A 25,933-nucleotide genomic window follows, 5' to 3' on the forward strand; every position below is an offset into this window, starting at 1 on the left:
AAGTGGCAGCAGGTAAACACGAGGCAATAAGGGCAGGACAGTGGGTCTTTGCGGAGCTGTAACAGTGCAGGCAGGGATTGGCTTCGCGGGTAGGAAAGAGGCTCGGGTGCGCGATGGATGGAGGAAACAGGCACTGCTGCCCTTGCCGCGGTGGCCCCGGAGCAGGGGCGCGGGGTAGGCGGAGAGGAGGCGGCGGGCAGGCGGGGGACAGGCGGGGGGCAGGCGGGCAGGCGGAGGGGAAGCGGGCAGGCGGGCGGCAGGCAGAGGGCAAGTGGGCAGGCGGAGGGGAAGCGGGCAGGCGGGCGGCAGGCGGAGGGGAGGCGGAGGGCAGGCAGAGAGCAGGCGGGCAGCCCTTGCTGAGGGGCACGGCCGCTCCGGCCCCGCCGCCCCGGCCCCGCCATCCCTGAGGGTCCGGCCGGCCCCGCCCCTCCCGGCGGGGGCGAGCCCCGGCCGCGCTCTCCCATTGGCCGCGGCGGGCGCCGGGCCGCGGGCGGCGGCGCTGATTGGCCGCGGCGCCGGGGGCGGGCGGGGCGCGGCGGGGCCGGGCGGCGGCGGGGCCGGCGGGACGCGGCCGGCCCAGCGGAGCCCGGCGGAGCCCAGCGCAGCGCAGCCCGGCGCGGCCGCCGCAGGACGCGCAGCCCGCACCTCCCGGTGAGCGCCCGAGCCGCGCGGGGCCGCGGACGGGCCGCTGCCTTCGCCGCCCGGCAGCGGGACTCCCCGCGGGGCCCCGTCTCCATCCCCGCGGCGGCGGCGCCCGCGTTGCCGGGGCAGCCGCGCGTTCCCCGCCGCTCGCTGATGCCCTTCCGCCGGTGCCCGGCCCGGCGCACCGTGCGCGGAGCGGGCGGCGCCGGGCCGCGACCGCGGGGCTTCGGCCGGGGGGGCCGCGGGGCCGGGGCCGTCCTGCCCGCCCGGAGACCCTGCCCTGCCCTGCCCTGCCCTGCCCTGCCCTGCCCTGCCCTGCCCTGCCCGCCCGGGGACCCTGCCCTGCCCTGCCCTGCCCTGCCCTGCCCTGCCCTGCCCCGCCGGACCCGACTCCCCGGGGACGCTGGGACCGCGGAGCGCCGGAGGGTTCGTCGTTCCCCGCGCGCTGGGAGGCGGGTTTGGGATGCTCAGTGTGCGCCCCACGGCGCCGGGTGGGCCCGGCGCGGAGCCCGTGAGGGGAGCCGCGCACCGCGGGGAGAGCGGCGCGGCCCCGGCCGAGGTGCTGCAGGCAGCTGAGTAATGGTGTTGGGGGAGGCCTGGTGCTGCACCTCAGCTGGGCTTCTCGGCTTCCTGTGCTCCGGCACCGGTGATGCAAAACCCAAGCCAGTGCCTCATGCTTTGGTTTGATCCGTCCTTAGCATCGCTTCCCTTACAGCGCTGGAAGTAGCGCGGGGCTCTTCACGCTGAGCTCTGCCCGGCTTGGCTTTTGCCTCTGTGGTTCTCCATTTCTGTTTATGAAATAAACAAGGAGATGATATGCAGAGAAACTGAACTACTGTGGGAGGTTTCCAAGTGACCTTGTGATCAGTAATGAATGTTCAGCCTTACAAATACTGGATTTTGCCCTACGGTTCAAAGGCACACTTGATGGGTATGGGCTCTTAAAAGGGTCTTTGCTCTTACAGTTTGAAGCAAGGAATTTGGTAAAGGTTGAAAGCCAACTGGTATAAAAAGAGGGTAATAGCAGGGTTACCTTCTGGAAGCTCTGCAGTAAGGAAATTACCAATTGAATCCTGTTATAATCTGGTTATTGTTTTATTAATTCAATTAGTGATTTTGCAGTGCTTGTTGCATTGGTTTTTTTTTGTTGTAATTGTCTTTTCTGTAGTGTGAGTATTGGGCAAATTCTGTCTGGGGGCAATTTGTCTTCTCTGACTGGAGCTGTAAATGCAGATTTGGAGGTCAGTGATTCAAATGCAGGATCACCATACTGAATCACAGCATATGCAAAGAGGGGTAATATCAGGATTTTGAAGTGTTTCTCATCCATGGTGTATAAAGCACTCATCAAACATCCCTGGTCTGACTGTATAGATGGGAAAGCTGTTATTGTCAGCTACGTGCTGGGTAGCCTTGTGGGCTGGGAATCAGTGTTCAGGTCCTCTGTGTCTGCAGTCTGTGTGTGGCTCCTCCTGAACACCCCAAGTGCAGAGGACAGTGATTCAGAGATCTGCAGATAAATGGAGACCTGAGTCAGTACGTGTGTGGTGCTATTAGACAAGCTGACCTCTTGCAAATTACGTGTGGGAAAATGTGATAGAACTGTTTTATTAGTCTTTCATTAGGCCTTTAGTCTCCTGAGGGACGACAACCTCAGAGGCATACTGTACAGTGAGGTGTCTTGTGCATCCAAACACAAAGTAAAGTCAAATAAGTGGATAAAATTGGATATTTATACCCAGAGGCAGTAAGCAAGCACAGCATGCAAATAAACACCAAGCAAATCAGTAGGTGTCCTGCTGGCAGCTGTGCTGTCATTGGGAAAGGAGAACATCCTGATCTGGATTTTTTCAGAAGCAGGGAGGAATTCAGATTCTTGCCTGCCATGTGTGTATGTTCATTCAAACCAGCTCTTGCTGCCCCTGCCAGCACCTTGGGGGTCTCCAGGTGGTTCCCCTTGCCCTGTCTGCCTGGTGTGCTGTGTAACAGCCAGGTTTGAGAGCAATTTATCCAATGCCTTCCTTGCCCAGGGGCACACTGGGCAGCAGCCCGGCTGCAGCTGCCTGTGTGGGCAGGGGCAGCTGTAAGTCTTCCTCTGGGTTTGTGTTCTGAGGGTTGGGCCTGAACTAAAACAGCTCAGTGATGTCATGATGTACCTGTGCTGCTGCTTAGCCTCATAATTTCAGGAATTATTAGGGTTCACAGGATTAGAGTTCACAGCTACTCTAAGGCAAATTGGATCTGGTTCTTGGCTTACAAGCTTTGTTTCATGAATTCTAGGATTGAGAGTCCCTTCCAGAAACACTGCTGTAATTTTTTTTTTTGTCTGTTTCAATTACAAATGAAATTCCCTTCCTTTCTTACCCAAATGAAAACAGCTTGTGGAAGTGTCTCAGGATTGAGTGGCAGTATGTGTAGGTGCTGTATAAACAGGGTGGCACTCACTGCCGTATCTTTGTTGTAAAGATACAACCCAGTTGTATCTTTAAATCTTGCTGAATTGGCTGTATACCAGAAACTTTAAATCAAATGGGGACTCTGAACTTGGATGAATCTCCTTTGCTTTTGGCTTTGCCTTTGTCAGAGGGAGCAGGGAGAAGAAAGGAATAGATCTTGAGTAATTCTCAGATTTCATGTAAGACATTTCTCATCGTTATTGTTTTCAAATAGGTTTTTGTTCCTCCTTGTATGTTACACCTTGTCCATCTGTGTGCACCACTTTTGTTCCAGCAGGCTTTTCCAGTAGTGCCTGTTCTTCTTTTGCAGTTCTTTTTAAGCTCTTAAGAGTTTTTCAGGCATAGTGATAAGTCTGAATCAAATAGTGAGGTGTCTTATCCCATCTGAAAGAGCTGGGCTCCATCAGAAGGAAAGCTGCTGGTGCTGGTGTGTAGGGAGCTGTGAAAGTACAGGTAGATGATGCAAAAATGACACATCAGGAGCAGTGAAGCTTAAAGACCAAGAATCCACCACACAGATAATTATCACTGTGGGCCCATTGCCTGTGGAAGGATGGATATGCTTTAAAAGTTATGTAACAGATTTAACTTTCCAGAGGCTGAAAACACCCTATTCTTTTTACAGATGGATCTGCTTTCAAATTTCTTTTCTTTATGTAAAGAAGAGGTTGCCTTAGGGATCAGAGCTGCTACCAACTAAAAGTAGATAATTCTTCCAGCCACTGTTTTGTGGCTTGAAAACCACCTCTGTCCCCTCTTGGTTCTCTGAATGTTGTGATCTGTTTTATCAGATCATGGTCCTGTTGCCTGAAATGACAGCTATGGTCCAGGAAAACAGAGAAAGTTATATTTTCATAGCCATATGGTGTTTGTGCAAAAATAACAGTATTCTGGGGGTTTTCCAAAGCAAGCAAAATGTTTTAAATAGAGAATATTGTTGTAAACTATTTCTGTGGCTTTCAGACTCTCTTCTATCTGTGGGAGTAAGGTTCTAGATTTTTTTTTTCTTTCACAAATTATTTTATTCTTCATTTTCCACATTTAGCCAGTACTAGAAATTCAGCAGAAGAATGAGGTAGGAACCTTGCTTATGTATTGCAGCTCTTGGCTGTGTGGAAGAAGCAGCTTTTCTCTCTTACTGCCCAGTAGAGGGGCATCTACTCGCAGCAGGGAGAATATTTTTTGGAGGGTATGATTTTCTTGTTGAAAAGAAATCCCACTTTTTGCAGCATGAAGTTTAGTTTCCTTTTCCTAGTTTGTGCATTTGGAGTATTATGAATTTTGTGTGTGACAGCTTCTACAGCCATAAATTCTGTTGTGGAAATGCATGCATGTCCTAGCAAGGGCTGGAATGATTTTATGGCAGCAGCAAGGAGCTGATGTCATTAAGTGCCTTTGTGAAGGGTTAGGGCACCTGCAGTGTCCAGGACACAGGTCTGACCTGTAAATGATAAATTATATCATTTTATAAAATGATGAAGCTGTGCTGTCCTGTTTGGTGTGAGAAAGCACTGAAGTCACTCAGCTAAAAGTACTGCCTTCAGTAAGTGAATGCTGTCAGCTTGAAGAAATGTGAACTTCATTTTTCACATTTAATTCCCCTTTGTAATGTTTTCTGCCATTATTTCAGTGAACCTCTCTCAGTTTTTATGCAGGAGATAAAGTATTTGTGTAGTGAGTGCTTGTGTTGTACCAGTCTCCTCCTTGGGGCTCTGGCTGAAAGGCAGAGTACTATAAAACTTCTGTGGCAAGGTGCAAGGCACTTGGAAGGCAGTAAAGCTTCAGACTTGGTGACTTTCCCATTTACATTTTGTAATTTTCCTGAAATGCAACTTGGCATTGCCAGGGAGTGTTTACCTTCTTGTGACTCTTGGGAAACCTGGCAGTTTAAATACTAACATCTAGTTCTGCTGGTGTTCCTGGGGGATGTTCTGCAGCTTGCTAAAGAATTCATGTAAAAAGTCAGTATGTCTCAAATACACTCCAGGTGACAGGATGAAGTGCCAAACTTACTGGTTTAGCTGTGTAGCTGTAATTCTGAGAGTAGAAAAAACTAAACCTATCTCCAGCTTTCCCTTATCTCAAAAATGTACCTTATTCCAGCAGGAATTTCCCTTGCTGTCTCCAAACAAAGCTCAGTTTTAATTTTACAAATGGAAATGCATTGCTTTGCAGCTGTTGTGCCCATATATATAGTTATGTTTTACTAAGAAATTTTTTAGCAATGGCCTCAAAATGCCTGAAGTTTGAAACCTTGCGAGTTCAAATACCTTAAAAATTAGCTGGATAACAGCAAAGAAATTGGGCAATCCTGACCTGGCACTGCTGGAATACACAAATCAATTTAACCCTGGCCTGCCTGGCTGGTGACAATGTGCCTTTCCCAAGGTGTGGGCAGCTGGTGGAACCCAGACTGTTCTGGGAGTGCATTCCTGGGATGTCCTCCCAGGCAGAAAGCTGTTCCTTTGCCTCAGGAGGGGGCTGCTGTTGTGGGAGAAGCCTGTACATGCTTCCTTTGGTTTCTGGAGCCTTTGTGTTCTGTGCTGGCTGCCTTAAGGTGCCTTTGCTGGCTCAGTGCAGAGCTTTGGGTTCAGGTTCCTGTCAGTCTGCTCTCTGCTCCCCACAGACTGTGTCGCTGTCCCAGCTGCATGGGCCGTGTTTGGGACCATGGGTGATCCTGGAATCAGGATCAGAGCTTCTCCCATGCATTTCCTTTCATCTTTTCTCCTATCTGCATGTCAGGAGCACCACATTTCCTCTCCTGGAGCCTTCCAGCCTGCCAGGGTGTCAGGGTGATGTGCTCTCCATTTCCACTGCTCTTCCCACAGTTTCCAGCCCTTGTGTTTATGGTGTCTTAGATCTGTTTTAAGAACTCTTAGTCCTACCTGTCAGCTCTAAAAACAGATGCTTCTGCCTAGAAAACCATTACAGCTCTGCAGGAGGCATGGCAGAACATCCTCTGTCCTGCTGGGTGTGGAGAGGAGGCTGGCAGGGGATGGGGTGAACTGAGGGAAGCAGTGGGAGAGGTGCTGCCCTGCCTGTCCCCTGTGAGTGTCAATGGACAGCCTGGACCACACAGCCTACCTGGGGGTGGAATGTTTACAGGAAACATGGAAAAATGTTACCCAAGAGTGTGGCTTGCCAGCACAAGGTTTTCTTTCTAGTTGTTTGTTTGGGTATTGGGTTTTATTCAGGGCTTTTTTTTTTCCTCCCCTTGTAACCTTGGTTTCATCACTGGTTTCTCACACAACAGAACAGTGGGTGTTGGGAAGACACATAAATTAGTGATGATGTTTTTGTGGTGTCCTATTTTTGATGTTTGGCTCAATTTTAAAGCATCCAGATTCCATCAGTAAGCCTTGCACTGGGCAAAGCACAGGGCAGCAAGTTCCTCATAGAAATTTCTAACCCAGTGCTGGCTGATTTCATGGTGGCTTTGTTGTCTTTACTCTCAATATAAATCACCCCTTCCTCTTCCTCTTTCCTCCCAGCAAATTAACAACCCTACAGACTTTTTTTCACAAGAGATACCACCTCTTGCCCTTCCAGGCCTTTCCCTTTCAGAATGAGGTAGTGCAGGAATACAGGCTTCAGATGCCACTGAGGAAAACAGGAAAAGAAAATTAGTTTGCAGGGAAAGGAAAGAAGAATATCCCTCAATTGTATTTGTAACTCATCAAGCTCAATTTTGATTAAAGACTTTGAACATCACCACAGCATGCTAATTTTGGCTTCCTCTTTTAGTGAAGGATGAAGTGCGGAGGTTCTTGGCAGCATCTCTTGACAACAGACTCAACTGAAATCAACTCATATGTTTTAATTGGTCTGGCAATACTACAGAAACATGCATAAGTAACATAAATACAATGAAAATTAAGTATTTTAAATAAACTTGGTGTAACCTAATAGCAGTAATATTTTCTCTTTGTATTATGTTTCCTCCCAGTTTGTCTGTCAGGTTCCTTCTCAAATAATGGGAATCAACCATCTTGTTCTTCTCTGTTATATCTCTGTCCACAACTGTCATGAATCACATCATTTTTTGCAAGGTTCTTGCTTCATATTGATGTTGTGATGTTCACAAAAAAAATAGGACACTGGGAGCAAGATGGAGGTATTAAGTTTGTGCTGAAGCATTATTAACAGCTCTCATTGTATATATCTGATTATATAAATGATTGCCTCAGTGGGAATTAGAGAACATGACAGGTAAAAAAGCTGTTAGAAACAAAAACTGCTTGGAAAGATTTCAGGCATAAGATGCTTTATGGCAACAGGCCAGAGGGTAATCCTGCCACAGAGTGCTGTAGCCAGGCTAAAAGCCATGACTTCTCCATCCTTATCAGCTGCATCACTTCAGGCAAAGCTGAGCACACTGACACTGATGGGCCCCCATGGCAGGTGTGAGGGATGGGATTTACCTGTATGGGCCATGCTGTGGGTGTGAGGGATGGGATTTACCTGTATGGGCCATGCTGTGGGTGTGAGGGATGGGATTTACCTGTATGGACTGAGCTGTGGGTGTGAGGGATGGATTTCACCTGTATGGACTGAGCTGTGGGTGTGAGGTATGGGATTTACCTGTATGAACCATGCTGTGGGTGTGAGGGAAGGGATTTACCTGTATGGACTGAGCTGTGGGTGTGAGGGATGGATTTCACCTGTATGGACTGAGCTGTGGGTGTGAGGGATGGGATTTACCTGTATGGACTGAGCTGTGGGTGTGAGGGATGGGGTTTACCTGTATGGACTGAGCTGTGGGTGTGAGGGAAGGGATTTACCTGTATGGACTGAGCTGTGGGTGTGAGGGATGGATTTCACCTGTATGGACCATGCTGTGGGTGTGAGGGATGGGATTTACCTGTATGGACTGAGCTGTGGGTGTGAGGGATGGATTTCACCTGTATGGACTGAGCTGTGGGTGTGAGGGATGGGATTTACCTGTATGGACTGAGCTGTGGGTGTGAGGGATGGGATTTACCTGTATGGACTGAGCTGTGGGTGTGAGGGATGGGATTTACCTGTATGAACCATGCTGTGGATGTGAGGGAAGGGATTTACCTGTATGGACCATGCTGTGGGTGTGAGGGATGGGATTTACCTGTATGGACCATGCTGTGGGTGTGAGGGATGGGATTACCTGTATGGACTGAGCTGTGGGTGTGAGGGATGGGATTTACCTGTATGGACCATGCTGTGGGTGTGAGGGGTGGGATTTACCTGTATGGACCATGCTGTGGGTGTGAGGGATGGGGTTTACCTGTATGGACTGAGCTGTCGGTGTGAGGGATGGATTTCACCTGTATGGACTGAGCTGTGGGTGCGAGGGATGGGATTTACCTGTATGGGCCATGCTGTGGGTGTGAGGGATGGGGTTTACCTGTATGGGCCATGCTGTGGGTGTGAGGGATGGGGTTTACCTGTATGGACTGAGCTGTGGGTGTGAGGGATGGGGTTTACCTGTATGGACCATGCTGTGGGTGTGAGTTGTTTACCTGTATGGACTGAGCTGCCATTCCCTATCATGTTCTCCCCTCTCAGCTCCAGTATAAAGCAAGCCTTGTTTTTTGCTCCACAGCTATTGCTGCAATGCAGCTTCCTGGAGAGAGAAATAGGATTACACAATCAGAGTGTGCTGGTGGAGGTAGGAAAGCAGAGGATGAGCTGGGCTCGGATGAACTCCTCATTTCTTGTTTGCAGGGTGGTTTTACCAGGTAATGGATCTACAGGGGAGCAGATCTTTGTTTGTTCTGTGGTTTGGGCACTGGGTGTTGGAAGGGGCTGCTGGAACGAGATGCTTCTGCCTTGGCTGTTGTGAAAAGCAGCTGAGGCAAAGCATGGAAGGAGCTGGTTAGTGTCACAAAGGGAGGGAGTAGGGGCAAGTGGAGACAATGACAAGCAGTGCAAGGGGCTGGATTCATGTTATAGGGCCTTTGACTGGGAAGGACTTTACTGATTGCAGCAGCAATCTGTGCATTGCAGTAACTATCACTGACAAACCTTGTGATTTTCTTCTTGTAACAGTGAAATTCAAATGCCATTTCCTTTTAGCAGTAACAGGAGACTGCTTGCCTAATTTCTCATCAGTAATTTTTTTCCCTTTGGCCAAGAACGTGATTGGAAAACACCTCTTGTTTCTGATGCAGGCTGTAGGATTCCTGCTGTTCATTTATTCATAAAAATTGGACCATCACCTGATTGTGTATGAGTTTAGAGTTTGTTGTTTTGCTTCTCTGTAGATTGTGGTGTAGTAGGATTTGGTTCAATCAAAAGGGTAGGACTGACTGTGGCCATGGGTTCCATGGGTAGGTGATGTTTCAACAGGGAGTCAGCTGTGGTGGCTCCTCAGGGTGGCCTTCTTGTCTTGCTCCTCACATTGCTTAGTTGTTTCCTTGCACTGGTTTGCTCTGAGCTGAACTCGTGAATCCACTGGGCACCAGAAGGGTTTGGTGATTTTTCTTCCTCAGATTAGGAATCTCTCTGGTGTGGATGGGAGACTGAGTGATGGGAGCAGGTGGCAGGAAAGCCAGCTCAAAGTGGGGTTCTTCAGAAAAGAAGCTCAGAAGGTGCTACTACCCTGCAAACCCAAGGCTGGTTGCATCATTTTGGGATACAACACTTGCATAAAGCATCTTTTTTTCCCAGAAAATATGCAGAGAAAATGAGTTTCCAGAGTGATCTGATAAATGGTAGGAAATGGCTCACAGCTTCTCTTTTGTTGTTCCAAACAGGAAAGAGAGGAGAAAGGAACTGTTTGTTATATCTGGTCAAAATCCACATGCAGCCTTGCATAACTGATCCTCTGCTCTGGCTGGTGGAGCAAGATTAGCAGGCTTGCAGCCACATTTCTCTCATCTCTTGTGAAACTCCAGCCTCTGAATATCATTTATTTGTTGTCACTAGTTAACAGCAGAGAGGGAAAAGGGGCAGCTTAAGATGATACTCACACTAACAAAGCACGTGATGTATCTTTTGTGAACCTGATTACTGATAAATCCTGCAGTTGCATCCATTTAGTGAAACCCTGATTTTATGAAGGAGAAGGGAAATTTGCTGTTGTTCTTTTCCTCAGCTTTTGTGACAGAGCCCTCTTGGGTTAAGTACCAATGAGGGCAGCACTCTGAAGGCAGCCTCACTGTCCCATTGTGCTAATGCTGCTTACTTTTTAAACATCTCCCATAAAAAGTTTTTGTTAAATATGCTGTTCAACCTAACTACTAGCTCATTATTCCATACTGATTGTACTCATCCTGGATTTGTTATGCTGGATTTTCCCACTGTTCATGCAGCCTCTCTAAACATCACAGTAATACAAGGCGTCCTTCCTCAGTCTCTTGATTCTGGGTCCCTCTTCTCTCACCCCACCAAGTAAACTGGACTTGCTTAACCTGTATTAGAGCACCTATACAGATTTGTCCAAATCTTTATGGAAGTTTTCCCAAAACTGGTCAACACTTTTTAACTAGCTGAATGTGGTGCATAAAATGCTCCCTTGGATGTGCCAGACTGAAGAGCAGAGCCCAGTTTCTTGTGGGTGTCAGTGTTACCATGAGAGCTGAGGGTGCAGTAGAGCTGTACCTTGATGAGCCTTCACCAGTGAGTTTAGCCATTAGCACACTTAGTAAGCTCCAATTTATCTCCTCAAATTCCTATCCAGGTATTTAGTACCTGTGTGATAATGCAGCAGACTCATTCATTTGGTTAAACAGGCAATATATAAGGAGTAAATAAGCACAGTTCATGCAGCAGCCTTGTGGATTTTTCCCTAGTGGGTAACTTCCAGGTTTTGATCACCAGAGAGTCTTCCAGTTCCCAGTTTTTCTACCTTGCCTTCTATTCTGCAAAGTTCTTTGCTCTTTCCCAACTCTAGTTTTGTGAATGGACCCAGAGAAGTAAAAGGGACCACTCGAGAAACACTTGCTGAATCAGATTGGCACTTGTTTCTTTCTCCATCTGGAGCCCAAAAATAATGTTCTAAACATACTAGGGAATTCAGTAACAGAGTCTTTTTAACACTGTGTACATATCTGTGTTTCCTGAACTGTTTTGAAAACTCCCCAACTGCTGTTCCTTTTTACCTATTGCCTGAATAAACAGGAAATAAGAGGACTTCTGAACAGTAGAATTTCATAGTAATTGTGCTTAATTCCTATATCCCCTTCCTTCTGAATGTGAAGTTCTCAGGTTTAATGGGAATGAAAGCAGTTGACATGTGAAGAACAGAGGGGGTGATCCCCCAGTGCCTGGGTCAGTGTGAGTTACAGCAGTCACTGATTAGTGAGTAGTGCAGGGGCAGTTCAGGTGTGCCCTGCACACGTGCAACCTCTGACTTTTCCAACCTCAACATCTGCCCACCAAATGAAATCCCTGCAGTTAGTGCTATTGATTGTGCTGAATTCCACTCTGTTCATGAGCCTTTTAACTTCTTTCACAAAAGAAAAACTGCCTCTGTGCACAGAGTGTAAAGTTACTGGATGTGCTAGGGTAGGAAGCAGCCTTCTGGCCAGCCACAGGCTGGAAAGCTGCAGTGTGCTGGCCTTCCCACAAAGCTAAGCAATCCCAGTTGTCCTTTTTATTTTGATTTGCCCTTCATGGTAATCCTCTTCAGCCAAATAAGATCCTTATCCTACTGTCTGCAAATGGTTTGCTCAGATTTTTGTAATTAACTTGGGGTCACCATTTATATAGTGTTATTTTGTTTCCTTCCAACTGTATTGAAATACCTTTTAATATATTTTAAGGTGAACCTAGTGATTACTGCTCGCAGTACCTAAAAGTTGATCTGACACTCCAGCTTGTGCTCTATTCCTTCTCCAAACACAACAAGCCCTTAAGAGAGGCATTGCTTTCCCTCTTCATGCAGGTCTGGGGTTCTGATGTTGAGTCTTGTGCAGCTTTGTTTTTTGAAGGAGGACCAAGACTTGGTGCTGAGTGTCCTGCATGCTTTGCTCTCTGCTTTGTGATACTGATGTGTTTTGTTCCCATTTCTTGCAGATGTGTCTGACATTTAGGATTTTGACGTCTTGTCTCTACCCCGGAGCTGCTATTTCTGAATACTGAATTCTCTTCAAATACTGTAGCTGCGTTGTTTGAAATGCTTTGTTTTTCTTAACAAAGTGTAGCAGATGCTTTCTAGGGTGTGAGGCAGGGGTTAAGGAGGGCTGTAAAGTTGCTTCGGGAGGAATTTGCCATGATTTGCATGAAATACACTGGTAACACAGTAAACATTCTAATATTTTCCATAAAAACAGAACATCTTTGATACTAACCATGTGCTTTTCTTGGTGTTATGGACCAGCCTGGCCAGAATCTGATCCCTGTTTTGCCTTGTATCATCATTGTACATTTCAGAAGGACGTTTGTAGCATTGATACAGGGAAATATACCAACAGTTGGTTCTGCTGAGGCTGGACATGACTTCCTAGCAGTGAAGGATTGTGTACTGAGTGAATCTGCCTTTGACAACTGCAAATCAGAGCAGAACGTGACCTTAGTGCAGGTGGTTGGCCACATCCCTTCCAATAACAGACTGTTTAAACAGATTTCTTTACCAATGTTCTCTCGATTAAATCAAATGCAAATCCACGGAGTTTTGGTTACAGCTCCCACTTTCATGAACTGCACATTTTTAATACATCTTAAATGAATTTTTAATAGTTATAGTTGCATCAAACCAAGTTTTTTGCCCTGCAACAGGACTTAAATAGTCATTGTCATTCTCTTTGTGCATCTAGCCTGCCAGGAAGGGTAACTGTGGGTATGGAGGGATGAAAGCAGCCATACAGAACAACAAGAATTCAGGCTTTACTCAGGAAGTGGCAGTTTGGTGTTAAGCCATTTGATGCAAGGGTTAAAGCAAAAGAAATCCACTACAAATAAAAGTCTACAGTGGAGCTGTTGTCTCTCTGCAGGGTGGGTTTCCAAGCAGTTGCACACAACATGACTCAGCATGAAGGGGCACAGTGCTGACTGGAGTCTCTAGATGGTGTTGCCATTTAACTTGTTAGCACTTTGCAGCACCAAGTACTTTTCATCCAGCATCATTTTGGTTAATAAGTTTAGCCTCACATCATCCAGGGCAACACTCAGCAGAGGCACAAGAACCTCAGTCTTCCTCAGAAGCTGTAATCCTGATTATTACTGCACTGAATAAGTGTAGTAATAAATCACTGACACAATGAATTGCTCTTGAATTTAGTGTTTTATACATGGTGAGTCTAAGCCCCTGTAGCTTTTCTCAGTCCTTGCCCCTCTGTTTGTGATGTGTACCTGCATTAACCATCTGTCTGAATAGGACTGTGGCACTTTCTGTGGTAGATTGTCTGGCTGACAGGTTCAGTTTAGAGCCACCAGTTTGTTCTAATGACTGGTAACCAGTACAGGCCAGTTTAAATGTGCTGTTTACAGTCTGAGTATGTAGTTAATAACAGATTTTAAATTATGAAGGTGAGGGGTGAGGTTCAGTTCTTACTTTGGATCAAACCGACTGCTTGTTATGGGATCTATCTTACAAATAACTGCAGTCAGGGCTTCTTTCTTGGCAGTTGCTCACAGTGCTCACTTGAGATCCCAGGCTACAGTCTCCAGCAGAGGAGAAGGGAACCAGAACAGAATTAAACATGTTGGATTCTCTTCCTCATTGGTGTTAGTGGCATTTGGATTGGCAGTTTGTCTGGATGTTGATCAATTGTCCATTTTGTGTAGAAAAGCTCTGGAAAACAACATGGTTACTTTAAAACTTGTACTCCCCCATTAATGGGTTGTGTGGATGCTGGTGTGACACTGTGCTGCTCCTGTGTTAGCACAGTGACCATCATTGACTGTCCCTCACTGCCCTGTGTTAGCACAGTGACTGTCACACCACTGACTGTCCCTCACTGCCCTGTGTTAGCACAGTGACCATCACTGACTGTCCCTCACTGCCCTGTGTTAGCACAGTGACTGTCACACCACTGACTGTCCCTCACTGCCCTGTGCTAGCACAGTGACCATCACACCACCCACCCCAGCTGAGCCAATGCTGCTGCTGTGGCTGCTCTGAGAGAAGGGAGACAGCAAAGGTGGTGCTGCAGGAGCAGCACAAACTGGAGTCATGCAATTTCCAGAGACCTTATCAGCCTCCTGCAAGCATTGCATCTTCCATCTTTGTCCCTTGCTGCTGGTATCTGTCCTTGCCTCTGCCTGCCTCAGGCCCTTCCTTGTGCCCAGCTCTGCCCGTGCTGAACCAGCAGCACAGGTCTGGGGCTCGCTCTGGCTGCTCCCTCATCTCCCCCCTTGCAGACAGGGTGCAACACCTCAGTCAGAACCCTGTGCTGAGGAAGCATCCTGCCCAAGGGTTGCATCCCATAGCGGAGCCTACAGAGGCTAAAGCAGAAGCCCCTGCTTTTTAAAGCAGGAGCCCCAGCTCGGGTGTCCTGCCTGCTCCCTGCTGCACTGCAGCCCTGCCTCTTGGGGGGCACCAGCTCCCCTCCTCTGCTCGAGCCGCTTTAATGCTCTGATTACTGAAGTGGGTAAGTCACCACCTCGCTTGTAATAATTACAGATTTCCTCTGTGATTTTTCACTCGTCGGTTGCCACAGCAACCGTGCAGTGGCTCGGCCGAAATGCTGTCACAGGGATTTAAATCTGAAGCGGCTCAGCCTCCCTCTGCGTTCTGGTGCATCTTCCCTCTTGCCCCCCGGCACCATGGCAACCTGGCCGTGGTAGCCCAGCCTCGGCCATGGCACCCTGTGCCGCTTTTCCCTGCATCCCTGTGCCTGAAGGGAGGTGCTGGTGTTCTGTGGGTATCCACATGCCCCATTCCCGTCGGGAGCAGTGTGCGGCGGGAGGTGCCGCTGGATGCGCGCTGCCTGCCACCGCCTGCAGGGAACGAGCCAAAACAAGGTTATTTTGTGCCAGTCGTGTGCCTGGGTGTCACCCTCAGCAGATTCGCAAACCAGAGTCAAATTAAGGGGTTTAGGGACAAAACCTGTTCTTCAACTTCCACAATTATTGGACACTAAGCAGCCATTTCAAACCTTAACGCAGTCTGGCTCTGCGCCTCGGGATCTGTTTTCAGAGAGCCGCCGAGGAGGCTTTCGGATGAACTCGGACACCCACGTTCCAGAGCCAGATTCTGTCAGGTCTGGGACGAGTCGAGTGCTCCTCTGTGCTGGCTTTGGCCGGGCGCAGGCAGTAGCTGCCAGGAGCCGGTTCCATTAGCCGTCATTAAGTGGGGCATCCCCGGCCGGGCTGCGGCGCTGGGCTCCCTCTGGGCGATGCCCGTCCCCGCTGCGCGGAGCTGCAAGGAGCTGGCAGCAATGGCAATCCCCACCAGCAGCAGCCTGCGCTGACGGGAAGCAGGCAGTGAGTGAAGCAGGGAGCAGCGCTTCCAAGGCAGGAGCTGGCCGTGGGAGCAGCACTTCCGAGGGGAGAGCTGGAGTTTGCATCCGAGTCCTGTAAGTGCCCGGTGTGCCCGCGGGTGGGGTGGGCGCAGAGCTGCACACTCTGTGCCCGGGGGGATTTGGCTTTGGGCAGGTGTGTGTGTGTGTTGTTACATGTCCCTGCCATGGATGTGCAGGGATAGCTGCTCCTGGTTTGTTTTCTGGACCCCTCGTACAAGAAATCTGGCTGGCTCTGCTGTTCGTGTCCTCAGCTGGAATGGGGGTCACCTTGAGAAACCACAGCTTGAGATGTTTCCCTTGGTTTGGCGCAGGCTGCCTCCAATGATCTGTTTTATGCCTTATGGCACAGGAAAATAAATTCTGCTGTTATTTGGTGCTATTTATCTATCTATTTTCCTGATCTCTGAGGAGGCAGCTGTAAGATGCTAGGAATAAAATCTTACAAGGAATATAACTGAATTTCCTTGGAAATACCACTTGAGGGTATTTTGCGATACTTTATTTTTTTCAAAACTACAGAATGCTTGTGGAGCAACTAAAATGAAAAACATGGCTGTGCCAAAATTTGTTTAATCCATTGTGAGCTGGGCTGTTTTTGTCTGGGAAATGTGTGGAAATGAACATGGTTTGGATATGTTGTTGCCATCTGCATTTAAAATAATGGATTTAAAATATGCTTGAAGGAATGTTTAATACAGGCTTGAAGAGACGTTTTTATATGTACCTCACTGGTAAAGTTCACTGGAATATCAATGTGCAGGTTTTTTCAGGGGGAACTACAAAGAAATTCCATTTAAAAAAATTAGAATTTTTGTAGCTAATGTAAGTTTTGTTGTACTTGGTTTTTATCAGCATTTGTGTAGCATTAGACCATTTGTGTAGATACTGTTGGCTTTGCATCTGGAACTTGCCCCATTTCTAGCAGATGCTTTCTCAATTCCATTTTTTGTTTCCCTGAGACAATGTACTTTCACAGGAAAGGTATAGGCACATCTCATCCCACCTTAGTTGTGCCAATAATTCTTGGATCAAAAATGAGCTGCTCAGGAGTTTAGTGGGGCACCTGGATCCTAGTGTGCCATAATCACAGCATTCCTGCCTCTTCTTATTCATTGGTTTAGGGATCAGGAGAGTTTCCTTGGCCCAATATTTTTGGAGAGAGGGTAAACGGAGACAAGGGCAGAAATATTTTATTTTAAGAAAAAAGAAAATAATATTTTCATATCCAGCCACCAAACCCTGATTGGAGGGCACCTGAGGAGGAGAACCTGGACACATGAGTGTAGTCAAACTTTAGACTCCAAATGAGTTTTAAAACTTGATGGAAGGGCTGAACCTGTTCTGGCTGCGCTGCTGGTTCAGCCCTGACCTGAGTGCAGGTGCCATGAAGCAGGTAGGGATTGTCGTGTCCTGGTGGATACTGGACAGTAATTCCAAGCTGTAGGTGTGAGATTTTCATCTTGTGCAGTGCAGCTTGGTTTGTGCTTTTGCTGCAGTGCTCACAGCAGACTGACTTGAATGCCAGCTGCATGTGGAGGGAGAGAAGAGAGATGTGCAAAAAATCCCAGTTTATTATGCTTTTAGTGCAATATTTGCTGTTCTGTCAAGACTTGAAGGACAAAACAAGTCTCTCCATTTCTGTTCTTCTGATGCCTCGTGAGACTGTCCAGCACTGTTGGTGTCGATAAATAAATAGGCAACCCTGAATAACCAACACTTGAGCTTTACTTGTAACTATGACAACTGTGTCCTTGACAACTTAAGTACAATCATGGAGTTTTCAATTACATCCTGTTCTATGCAAAGCCATTAAGATTATTATAAACAGCCTGTCAACTTGTGAAGTGGGTTTTGGCAAAATCCATGTAGGTGGTGGATGCACGTTTCCATGTGCAGGTCTGTTCCTGGTGCTCCTGGTGGGAATTGCCTGGGTGAACTCTGCAGGCACAGGCTCACCAGGCCTTGGGGACAGCCACACTGCTGGTTTTTGGCTGCTGCCCATGAAATTGGGCCACATAAGTGTTGAGCTTCGATGTGCTCGGGGCTTTTTTGGCTGGGTCCTGCAGACCCAGCAGACCTCTTTCAGAGTGTCCATCTCTGTCCTGACCCTGCTGTGTGGGGTGCTTGTAACCACCTTCACTTTTGGAGTATGAGGCTGTGGTGGCCTTTGGTGGATCAAGGTGGGGGATGAGCAACTTCTTTTACTTTGCTGTGCCCTCTCATGAGGATGCTGCCTTTGTGCTGATGTTATTAAAATTGAGGGTTCCAGCTCTGTTTTGTTCTGCGTTTGTATAGATACTTAACGAAAAAATCCAATGCTAGCCTTTTATGAACACTAGATGTAAATTTTCTTGAAACTCTTCTTAACAGGACTATTCTATCCTATTTCATTTGAGATAACTTTGGCCTAGCTCTGACTGAATTGCTAAATTCTTGGTGATACCCTTACAGACTTCTCCTGCAAATGCTGCTGTAAACTAATCCAAATTGGTTTCAGAATTATACTTTGGGATAAAACCCCAGCAGAAGTAAAATGACTATTGTATTTCATTGTGTGTACTCAGGCTTTGGTAAATGCACAGTCTATACTGAACTCCTAACTCTGCTCCTGGGACCAAGTGAACTGCAGTTAAATACATCAGCATGCTGCCAGGCCTCTTTATTTACATTGTTTACTACATTTAAGGGGCTAAAGCAGCAAGTCAGGATTTCTAATGTCACCTGTGCTCTGTCACTAACTGGTGAACTCATGCAGTTGTTTCCTGCTTTGATCTGCTGGATGTGGACTCCCCAAAGGAGGGTGGGGCTGTGCCATTTTCAAACAGCAAGTGCTGTGTTCTTTGGATCTTTTTATGCATGATGACATTGCATTACCTGATTCTTCCTCAAATGCAGTCTGAGGAAGGACATGATTATGTTTAACAGATGACAGCCTTGACTGTCTTCTGCCTTACCCCTGCTTATATTTATTTGTGAAATTGTGGGGCTATTCCAGACTCAGATCTCCTTGAGCTGTTTACAGAAGTAAAATACCTGAGCTAAATCACCTATGTCCTGCTTGTTGATGAGATACAAGATAAATAAAGATGCTTGTTCATGAGCACTACAAACCAGGAGATTTGGGCCCCTTTAACAAGTCCAGGATGGACCTGGGTCCTGCCTGACTTTTCAGCATTGTCCTTTTTATTCTCAGGAACCACAGCTGACTTGCTTCCTCAGTTTGCAGTTCCTTCTGCTGTTAAAAGGCAGATGCAGAAAGAGCAGTGTCAAAGCATGCTGAGCTGTGAAGTAAAGACCCTTGGAGGGACTCCCTCCTTGCAGCCTGTCTGTGCCAGCTGACCTGGGGGTGCCAGGGCAGGCTGGCTGTGGGAAGGGAGGGTTGGCATTGGGGCACAGTGCTGGTGCTGCTGTGAGCTCTGAGGCAGGGAGAGGGCTCTGCAGCCTCTGCACCCACCAGAGCCCCTGTACAGCTCAGTGTGTGAGCCCACTGCTGGGTTCACATCCAGGTGGATCCAAGAAAACAGGACTAAGAGATAATTAGAGATGCTTGAAATTTCACAATTAGCACTTAGCATGACTGTACCCTTGCTGTGCAGCCTAGAAGAGTCAAGCAAAGGAAAACAGTAAAAAAAAAAAAGTAATAAATTTGCCTTTAGGACCCTCCCTGCTCCCCAGCCATCCCAAATCCACTCTTTGGAAGCCTTGTGAAGTAACTGCCCAATGCAGCTTGTGCTGCTGTTTCTAAACCACTTAATTGTTCCTGGTTAAATGGGTTTGGAGCAGCTGAGGGACAGATGAATGTCCCCCATGAATTTCAAACAGATTTCTGGGTCTTTGGCAGAGTTGCAAGAAAGAGATGCAAATGTGCAGAGCTGACTTCTCCTCCCATCCTGCTGGGTCTCAGTTTTGCCTTTACCTGTGCACCTCCCCAGAGGATGTTTTCCAGGGCAGGTTCTGGGAGCTGCAGCCTGGCACTCGATGTCATGCTGCATTAGCTTCTCTGCTAGGGAGTGAGATTGCTGCACAAACTCCTAGTTTGTCTATTTTCTCTCTTGTATCAGGATCAAGCCCCCTCTTTCTAAAACTTTTTCCAGAGTTTCCCCCCCAGGAAATACAAGGTCATTCACTCATGGAAACAATACTTCTTTCTGTGTTCCCAGTAGGCTGCTGCTGCTGAATGACTGCTGTTCTCTCTAGTTACTAATTTGTCATAAATAATCTCTTGGTACAGAAATTTAGCAGCTGCTGTTTAAAAAAAACCCATCCAATTTCACAGCGTGAATTTAAAAAATCCATATATCCTTATGCTTCATGTGTGTGGTAAACTGGACTGAGCTTCCTCATTGAAAATGAAAATAATTTTTCTTACTAGAAGAATGTGGCTGTGACTTAAACACATGCAGTGGCAAACACAGTTTATATAATGCAAAATTACTGACAAAATTATGCAAATGTATTTGGAAAATGAAGGTACTGAGATTCACTTCAGAATAGCAGTTCTGTGGAGTCATCTGCACCGATGGCCTGCTCCAGCTCAGACAGCTCCCAGTAGGGGAAAAATGTTTAGGGAAGACTTATGAATCTTTTTCTGGAAGGCTGTCACATCTTTGTGTTCTGATGGTCCTTCCCATCCCCTTTCCTGTCAGATATCTGAAATGGGTGGCTGTGTTTTGCCTGGGTTTTGGGAATTTGTGTGGCTGCAGTGGCTCGGGAGCAGCAGGGCGATGGAGCGTGGCAGCGCTGCGGCTCTGACACGTGCGGGAGCTGATTCTGCTGGATTGCAAACTGCTGCTGCTCGCAGTGCTGGATCAGGCTGGGTGGGAATCCATCAGGAGATGGGTTATGGAGGCAAAATTCACTTAGTTATTGTGGTAACCAAATAATGTGTGCTTAGACTAAGATCCCAATCACATCAGCTGATTTCCTGTGAGAGCCTGTGTGTCTAATGGAGATGGAAAAGACGCTGGGTTTAGTTATAGTCACATGTGATGTTACGTGATTTATTCTGACTCCGGACTAGAAAATGATAAAACTTTTTATGTAAGAACTGTCAAGGAAAATTAGGGCTAAGCTACTTTATTTTTAAGCCTCATGCAGTAGTTTTTTTTCTACAAGTAGTTCAGAAAGCCAATATAATTTCCAATTCTATTTTTCAGCCTCTAATGTATCTTGTAGTTTAACTATTAAAGGACCTGAGATAAACAGTAAATATAATTAGAAATAAGTCACATTCTGGAAGCAGACATAGGCATGGTTCACCTAGGGAAGGAAGAAGGGAAACCTGGTACAGCTGTGGAAGGTGTGTTTGATTTGTAGGTGAAGAGGCATCTCATCCTTGTGGAGAAGGAAAGTTGGGCAGCTGGCAGCAAAACCCCCATGGGAGATGACTGAAGGGCACGAGAACAAGGAGTGAACCTTGGTGGGCTGTAGAGTATGTTTGCACTGCTCCTTTTGTGAGTTCCTCCAAAACTGTGTTCACTTTTTGACAGCTTCCTAAAGACTCTAAAAAAGTAACACTTTGCAGAGGAAACTTATGGAGGGAATTGTAGATTGGAGTGGTATAGAGCAGATAAACAGCTCTGAGCAGAGGACATCAATCAAGGTGCTGGGCATTTTCTTACTGACTTAGGCTGGCATTTGTTTTTTGTTAGAGGGTGGCCATGAGATAAGAAATCCATGGTGTTGGGATATTTCTTCACACATTGATTATGCAAAAGTTAGCACAAGTAAAGAAAGAAGCTGAGAGAGAAAACATAATTAATTAATTAAACTAATCTTGTCTTATAAGTGAAGTTATGCTTTACTGAAAACAAAATTAACTAGTTCCCTCTGCAGTTGCAACCCAAAGTCTTAGGAAGGTAATCATGCTTTTCCAGTGTGTGCACAAGTGTTGTGCAAGTGTTTGCTCATCTTGGCACATTGCAAACTACCTTGAATTTTAACTTGAACTAAGTGAAACCAAGTGCTATGTCAGTTGTCTGGGGAGGCACAGGGAATTGGTTTTGTTCCTGACTCTTAATAGGTTTATGAATTTATAAATCTCTGTAGGCAAGAAGTTTTTTATTTTCTTTTATATATTTTGAAAAAGCCCACATGTGAAGGAGAACAAATAGTGTTTCACATAAAGACAATATAGAAATGAAATCTGTGATATTTTAGTTCTGGCTATGAGATACTTGCTGTCATGGTAGCAATAGTTCAGCTACTTTCCTGCATCTAGTCCTGAACATCTGCTGGCATGTTTTATTGATGGCATAGGCCTGATGGAAGCTGTAAACTGTGATCTGCTGGAAGATCAGCTCTACTCTGAGTGTATTTGTTAAATAGAATTTTTTCCAGGTTTATGGATAATAGTGACATTTTGCCACTTGGACTGCAGGCCTCGGTCCGCTGCTGCTCCATGGTGTGCATCCAGCAAGGTGCAAATGCCAGGCAAAGGCTCCATGTCCTACACAGAGCACAGGGGCCATGCTGATAAGTGCGCAGTTTGAATTTAACCTGTGTCCTGGATAATAATTCAATGACCTCTTTCATCTATTCCTGACTTCCAGCCAGGCTTTCTGCACAAGTGATCCACAGTGAAAAGGGAGGCATGTTGTCTTTCATGCTACTTGACTTTCCAAGGTCATTTACATGTAACCAGCTGAGGTGGAACCACAGAATGGCTGAGCTTGGCAGGGAGCTGGGGGGTCTGGTCCAGCCCTCTGCCCAGGCAGTGGCACCTAAAGCAGTCTGCTCTGGACCATTTGGGTTGTGGATATCTCCAGGCATGGGGATTCCATGCCCTCTCTGGGCAACCTGCTGGGAGTTTTCCTGTGTTTAGCTCAGAGTATTTTAGTTTGTGCCCATTGCCTCTTATCCCATCACTGGACCCCTCTGAGAAGCCCCTGGCTCCTTCTTTACTCCCTCCCACCAAGTATTTATTACACATTGGTGGGATGCAACCTGAGCCTTCAGGCTGGACAATCTCAGCTCTCACATTCTCTCTTCACAGAGTTGTGATTCATGGGTAAAAAGCTGGGTTTTTTTTTCAGGGGATTTATTTTCTTTTATTTCCTAATGCTTCTCCTGCTGTCTTTTGTTTTAGATGAGGTTTTCCTCATAAATTTAGGTGAAATCAAAAACAACAGCTTTGGCTTGAGAGATTGACTGAAAACATTTGTTAAAAAGTTCAACATAGGCTACATATACAGAGAAAGTAGAGGAAGAGCAAGGGCAAATAGATTCTGACCTTTACCCCCTGGCCCTGCTGAAGCTGGGACATGCAGCTTTAGCCTAGAAGTCCTTTGCCTTAGCAAGACCAAGCCAAGAATCAGACGTGTGGCTCAATCCTGAGACTGCTGTGAACATCAGCATTAATCCACCAAACCATGCTCTTGGTGCCTTTGGATGGAAATTAATGAAAGGGGGAGTTGAACAGCGCAGTAATAGTGGCTGCATCTATAGGGACATGAATAAGTGTTTTCTTTTCTTTTTTATTTTTTTTTTCCAGAACATCAACCAGAAAGAAATCTCTCAAGATTGAGTCTTCTTCAGTAAAGAAAAGATAAAATGGCGTCAATGTTGCTTAGTCGACAGCTTACCTGCTGCCTGCAGCAAAACTCCAGACTGCTGGTATTTGGTAAGTGTTTCCTTGCATTTTCCTGCTTTGTACTTGCTAAGTGTTAACTTTATGCTGGTGGACAGAATTCCAATTTGAACATTGCTGGGGTTTGTCCTGTGATGTTGAGTCTTTCAAAACTTGAGGAATATGATGTTCTGCATCTTAGATAATAATGCAATTGTAGTCTAAAGTGGACCACAATTGTAGTCCAAAGTATATCTGATTTTTTTTCATTCTTCAAACAAGAATGTATCAAGTTAATAATTTGCCCTGTAACTATGCTAACTGAAGTACAGCTCTTCAGCCTTGGAACTCTGCTTTTACTCTCTGGTACTACATGGTGCAGAGATGAGACAATCATCCATAAAAATGAGCTGGGTTTTCTCTTTGTGCTGTGTAGCACAACCTTGCCCATCATCCCTTGTGAAGAGGTTTTGTGTGACTGGCATGAAGGTGTGACCCTTACTGGGGTTGTGTGTTTCTGCCTCGAGTGAGCTCTAGTGTGAAATAAAAACCTGCCACACAGCTCAACCTGCTTCCTCCTAAGTGAGTGGCAAGTTTTAGCTTGGCCCTGACTTGAAATTTAGCATGTGTATGTCTGTATTAAACCTGCAGTCTCTGTAAAATAGATAAAAAAATGAAACTCCTGTTGGCTGTGTTGGACAAAGGGGTCTGGAGTTTTAAGAATATACATTCCATGTACTTTTGTACTGAATACAGTATGGCTGAATATGAATATGGCTCTTTTTTTTTGTGGCTGAGTAAATCTTAGTGTTTCTCTTGTCCTTCCACCCTCCTTCTGCAATGCCACTGTGTTCCTTCTGCCACTGCCAGGATAAACCAAGCACACCCTTCCATTTGCTCAGAAACTTAAACATCATTGATTTCCTTTTAAATAATACACTTCAGGGAGCAACTGACCTTTGACTAAAGAACACCAAGTCGGGCGTTATAACTATTAGAAGGTATTAGTGTTTCAGTGCAGTATGTGTGTCTGTTTCTGGGAGTGACACACTGATTGTCCACCCTGGGCAGGAGCAGGGAGCCTTGGGTCCATCGTGGGCAGTGGGAAGTGCTTGCAGCAAGCAGGACTCATTAGCTGGCAGTCCTTTGAGCTAATCTGTCACCTCAGCATCACTTTGTGCTCCCTGTCCCTCCCAGTGTCCTGTACAATTCCTGCTGCTTCCCAAGCACAGAGGTGCAGGTGGGCAGTGGAGGACAGGTGCCCAAACTCCTCTTCCTTTCTCACCATCAGTGAGGGAGTGTAGATCCCCATAAGAAAGGAAGGCAGCTCTGGGCTCCATTAATCCATCCTTGCTTCCAGGAAACTTCCAAGCCTGCTAAAATACTGAAGCAAATAACAGAGGGCCTTGGCTGCAGGCTGTGTCAGGGACCTGTGACCTTTGGATCTGAACACTTGTGTGAGTGAGCAGAGATCAGGAATGATGGAGCAAGAGGAGAGCCCCTGACAGGAGGAGCTGTGTCCTGTGACCCTGCTGCCTCACAGAACAGGCAGGAGGCTCTAGTGGATGTAGCCAAAGCTGGAGCTCCAGGCCATTTCCCTGAGCCCCAGCTCAGGTTGCAGTGCTGCTGGGCTCTGTGGCTTTTAGGGAAGTGCTCAGGGTGATGTCCAAGAGCTCTCTGCTCCAGAGTGCTTGCCTCCAAAGTATTTTTGAGCACTCGAGTTCAGAGATTTACAGGCTAAAAAAGAGACTTACTTGTACATTACTCCCACAGAAATCCTGCAGTGCCATTTGGGCTGATACTTTATTTTTGTGGATAATGAAATGACAGGGTAGCCACAGGGTGATGGAGGTGGAGAGGAGGGAATAGATTGCCTCTTGGTGGGTCTTTGTGTCTCTAGGCTGTCATTTTTCGGTTGTATGTGTGCATTAAGCAAATCTTCCTGTTCATCTTGAATCTACAACAAATTTATTTACACAAAGAGGTTTTTTTCATCCTTGACTATTTCTGTAGTTAGAAAATCTTTGTTACTTAACCACTGCACACTGTTCTCCTTACACAATGTTAAACCCTGGCAAGCAAACTAGAAATGGAAAATGGAAATTATTTAAGTTGATCAAAATGCAAAAGCTGAGGAAAACACATGATAATAAGTAATAAATGATAAGCAATACCCGGCTTAAATCTTACCCAAAAATGTGAAGCCTGTAAGTATCACACCCTTCTTGAAAAGAAGCCCTTAATCAGGTATGCTTTTGTTTTCCTTCTCTGTTTGATCTGCTTGATAGTTTGCCCTCAAAGATAAAGTTCACTAGAATGTGAAGGGTGGCAGAATGACAACAGAGTGAGTAACTAACCTAATCTTTCTTTTACAAAGCCTCCTGCATTGCGCTCTCTGTGGGAATCAGCCAGGCAGGGCCAGGCTGCTGGTGGAGAATGAGGGTGTATCTTGGTGTTACATCTTACCTGAATTGAGTTCTGTTGTTCCTGTCAGCCTGGTGTGCTGCAAGCTGATCACAACTGGTAGTGTGCATGTCAGTGGTTATTCCCTTTGTGCCAGCTCTGCTTTTATCAGCTGGGCACTGCAGCAGGAAAGCTGTTCTGGCTCCCTGCTTTGGAGGCAGTTGGTTGTTGGCTGGTAGGGCAGTCCCACAGCTATTAGGACAGGCTGGCACTCCAGAGATGTAGTTCAGTTTCCTGCTGATTACCCAAAGGGGTTGAATTTGTCTTTGAATCCTGCACTGAAAGCATGGCAGAAGGTCAGGCTGCTGCCTGAAGGTAGCATCAGTTTGCATTAGTGCATGCCCATGCCCTTCTAGGATGCTGATCTGTTCTGCAGCTTCTGCAGCCTCCCCAGGCAATTTGCTTATTGCTGGACTGACCTT

The 25,933-nt window shown here is 46.6% G+C and overlaps 1 protein-coding gene across 3 annotated transcripts in view; it reads left to right on the forward strand.

The window, feature by feature from the left end:
- Positions 1–520: 520 nt before the first annotated feature.
- Positions 521–25,933, forward strand: part of ABAT (4-aminobutyrate aminotransferase) — a 49,818-nt gene continuing 24,405 nt past the window's right edge. The window contains exons 1-2 of one of the 3 annotated variants that reach the window (XM_064390532.1): positions 521–651; positions 22,974–23,102. In XM_064390532.1, the coding sequence (XP_064246602.1) occupies positions 23,033–23,102 (70 nt within the window). In that variant the 5' untranslated portion in view covers positions 521–651; positions 22,974–23,032. Of the gene's footprint in view, positions 652–8,699; positions 8,813–14,869; positions 15,536–22,973; positions 23,103–25,933 lie in introns of those variants that run through there. The other 2 variants (XM_064390533.1, XM_064390531.1) reach the window with 2 other exon arrangements.

This window comes from Passer domesticus, chromosome 15 (assembly GCF_036417665.1).
Source record: "Passer domesticus isolate bPasDom1 chromosome 15, bPasDom1.hap1, whole genome shotgun sequence".
NCBI classification, from domain to species: domain Eukaryota; kingdom Metazoa; phylum Chordata; class Aves; order Passeriformes; family Passeridae; genus Passer; species Passer domesticus.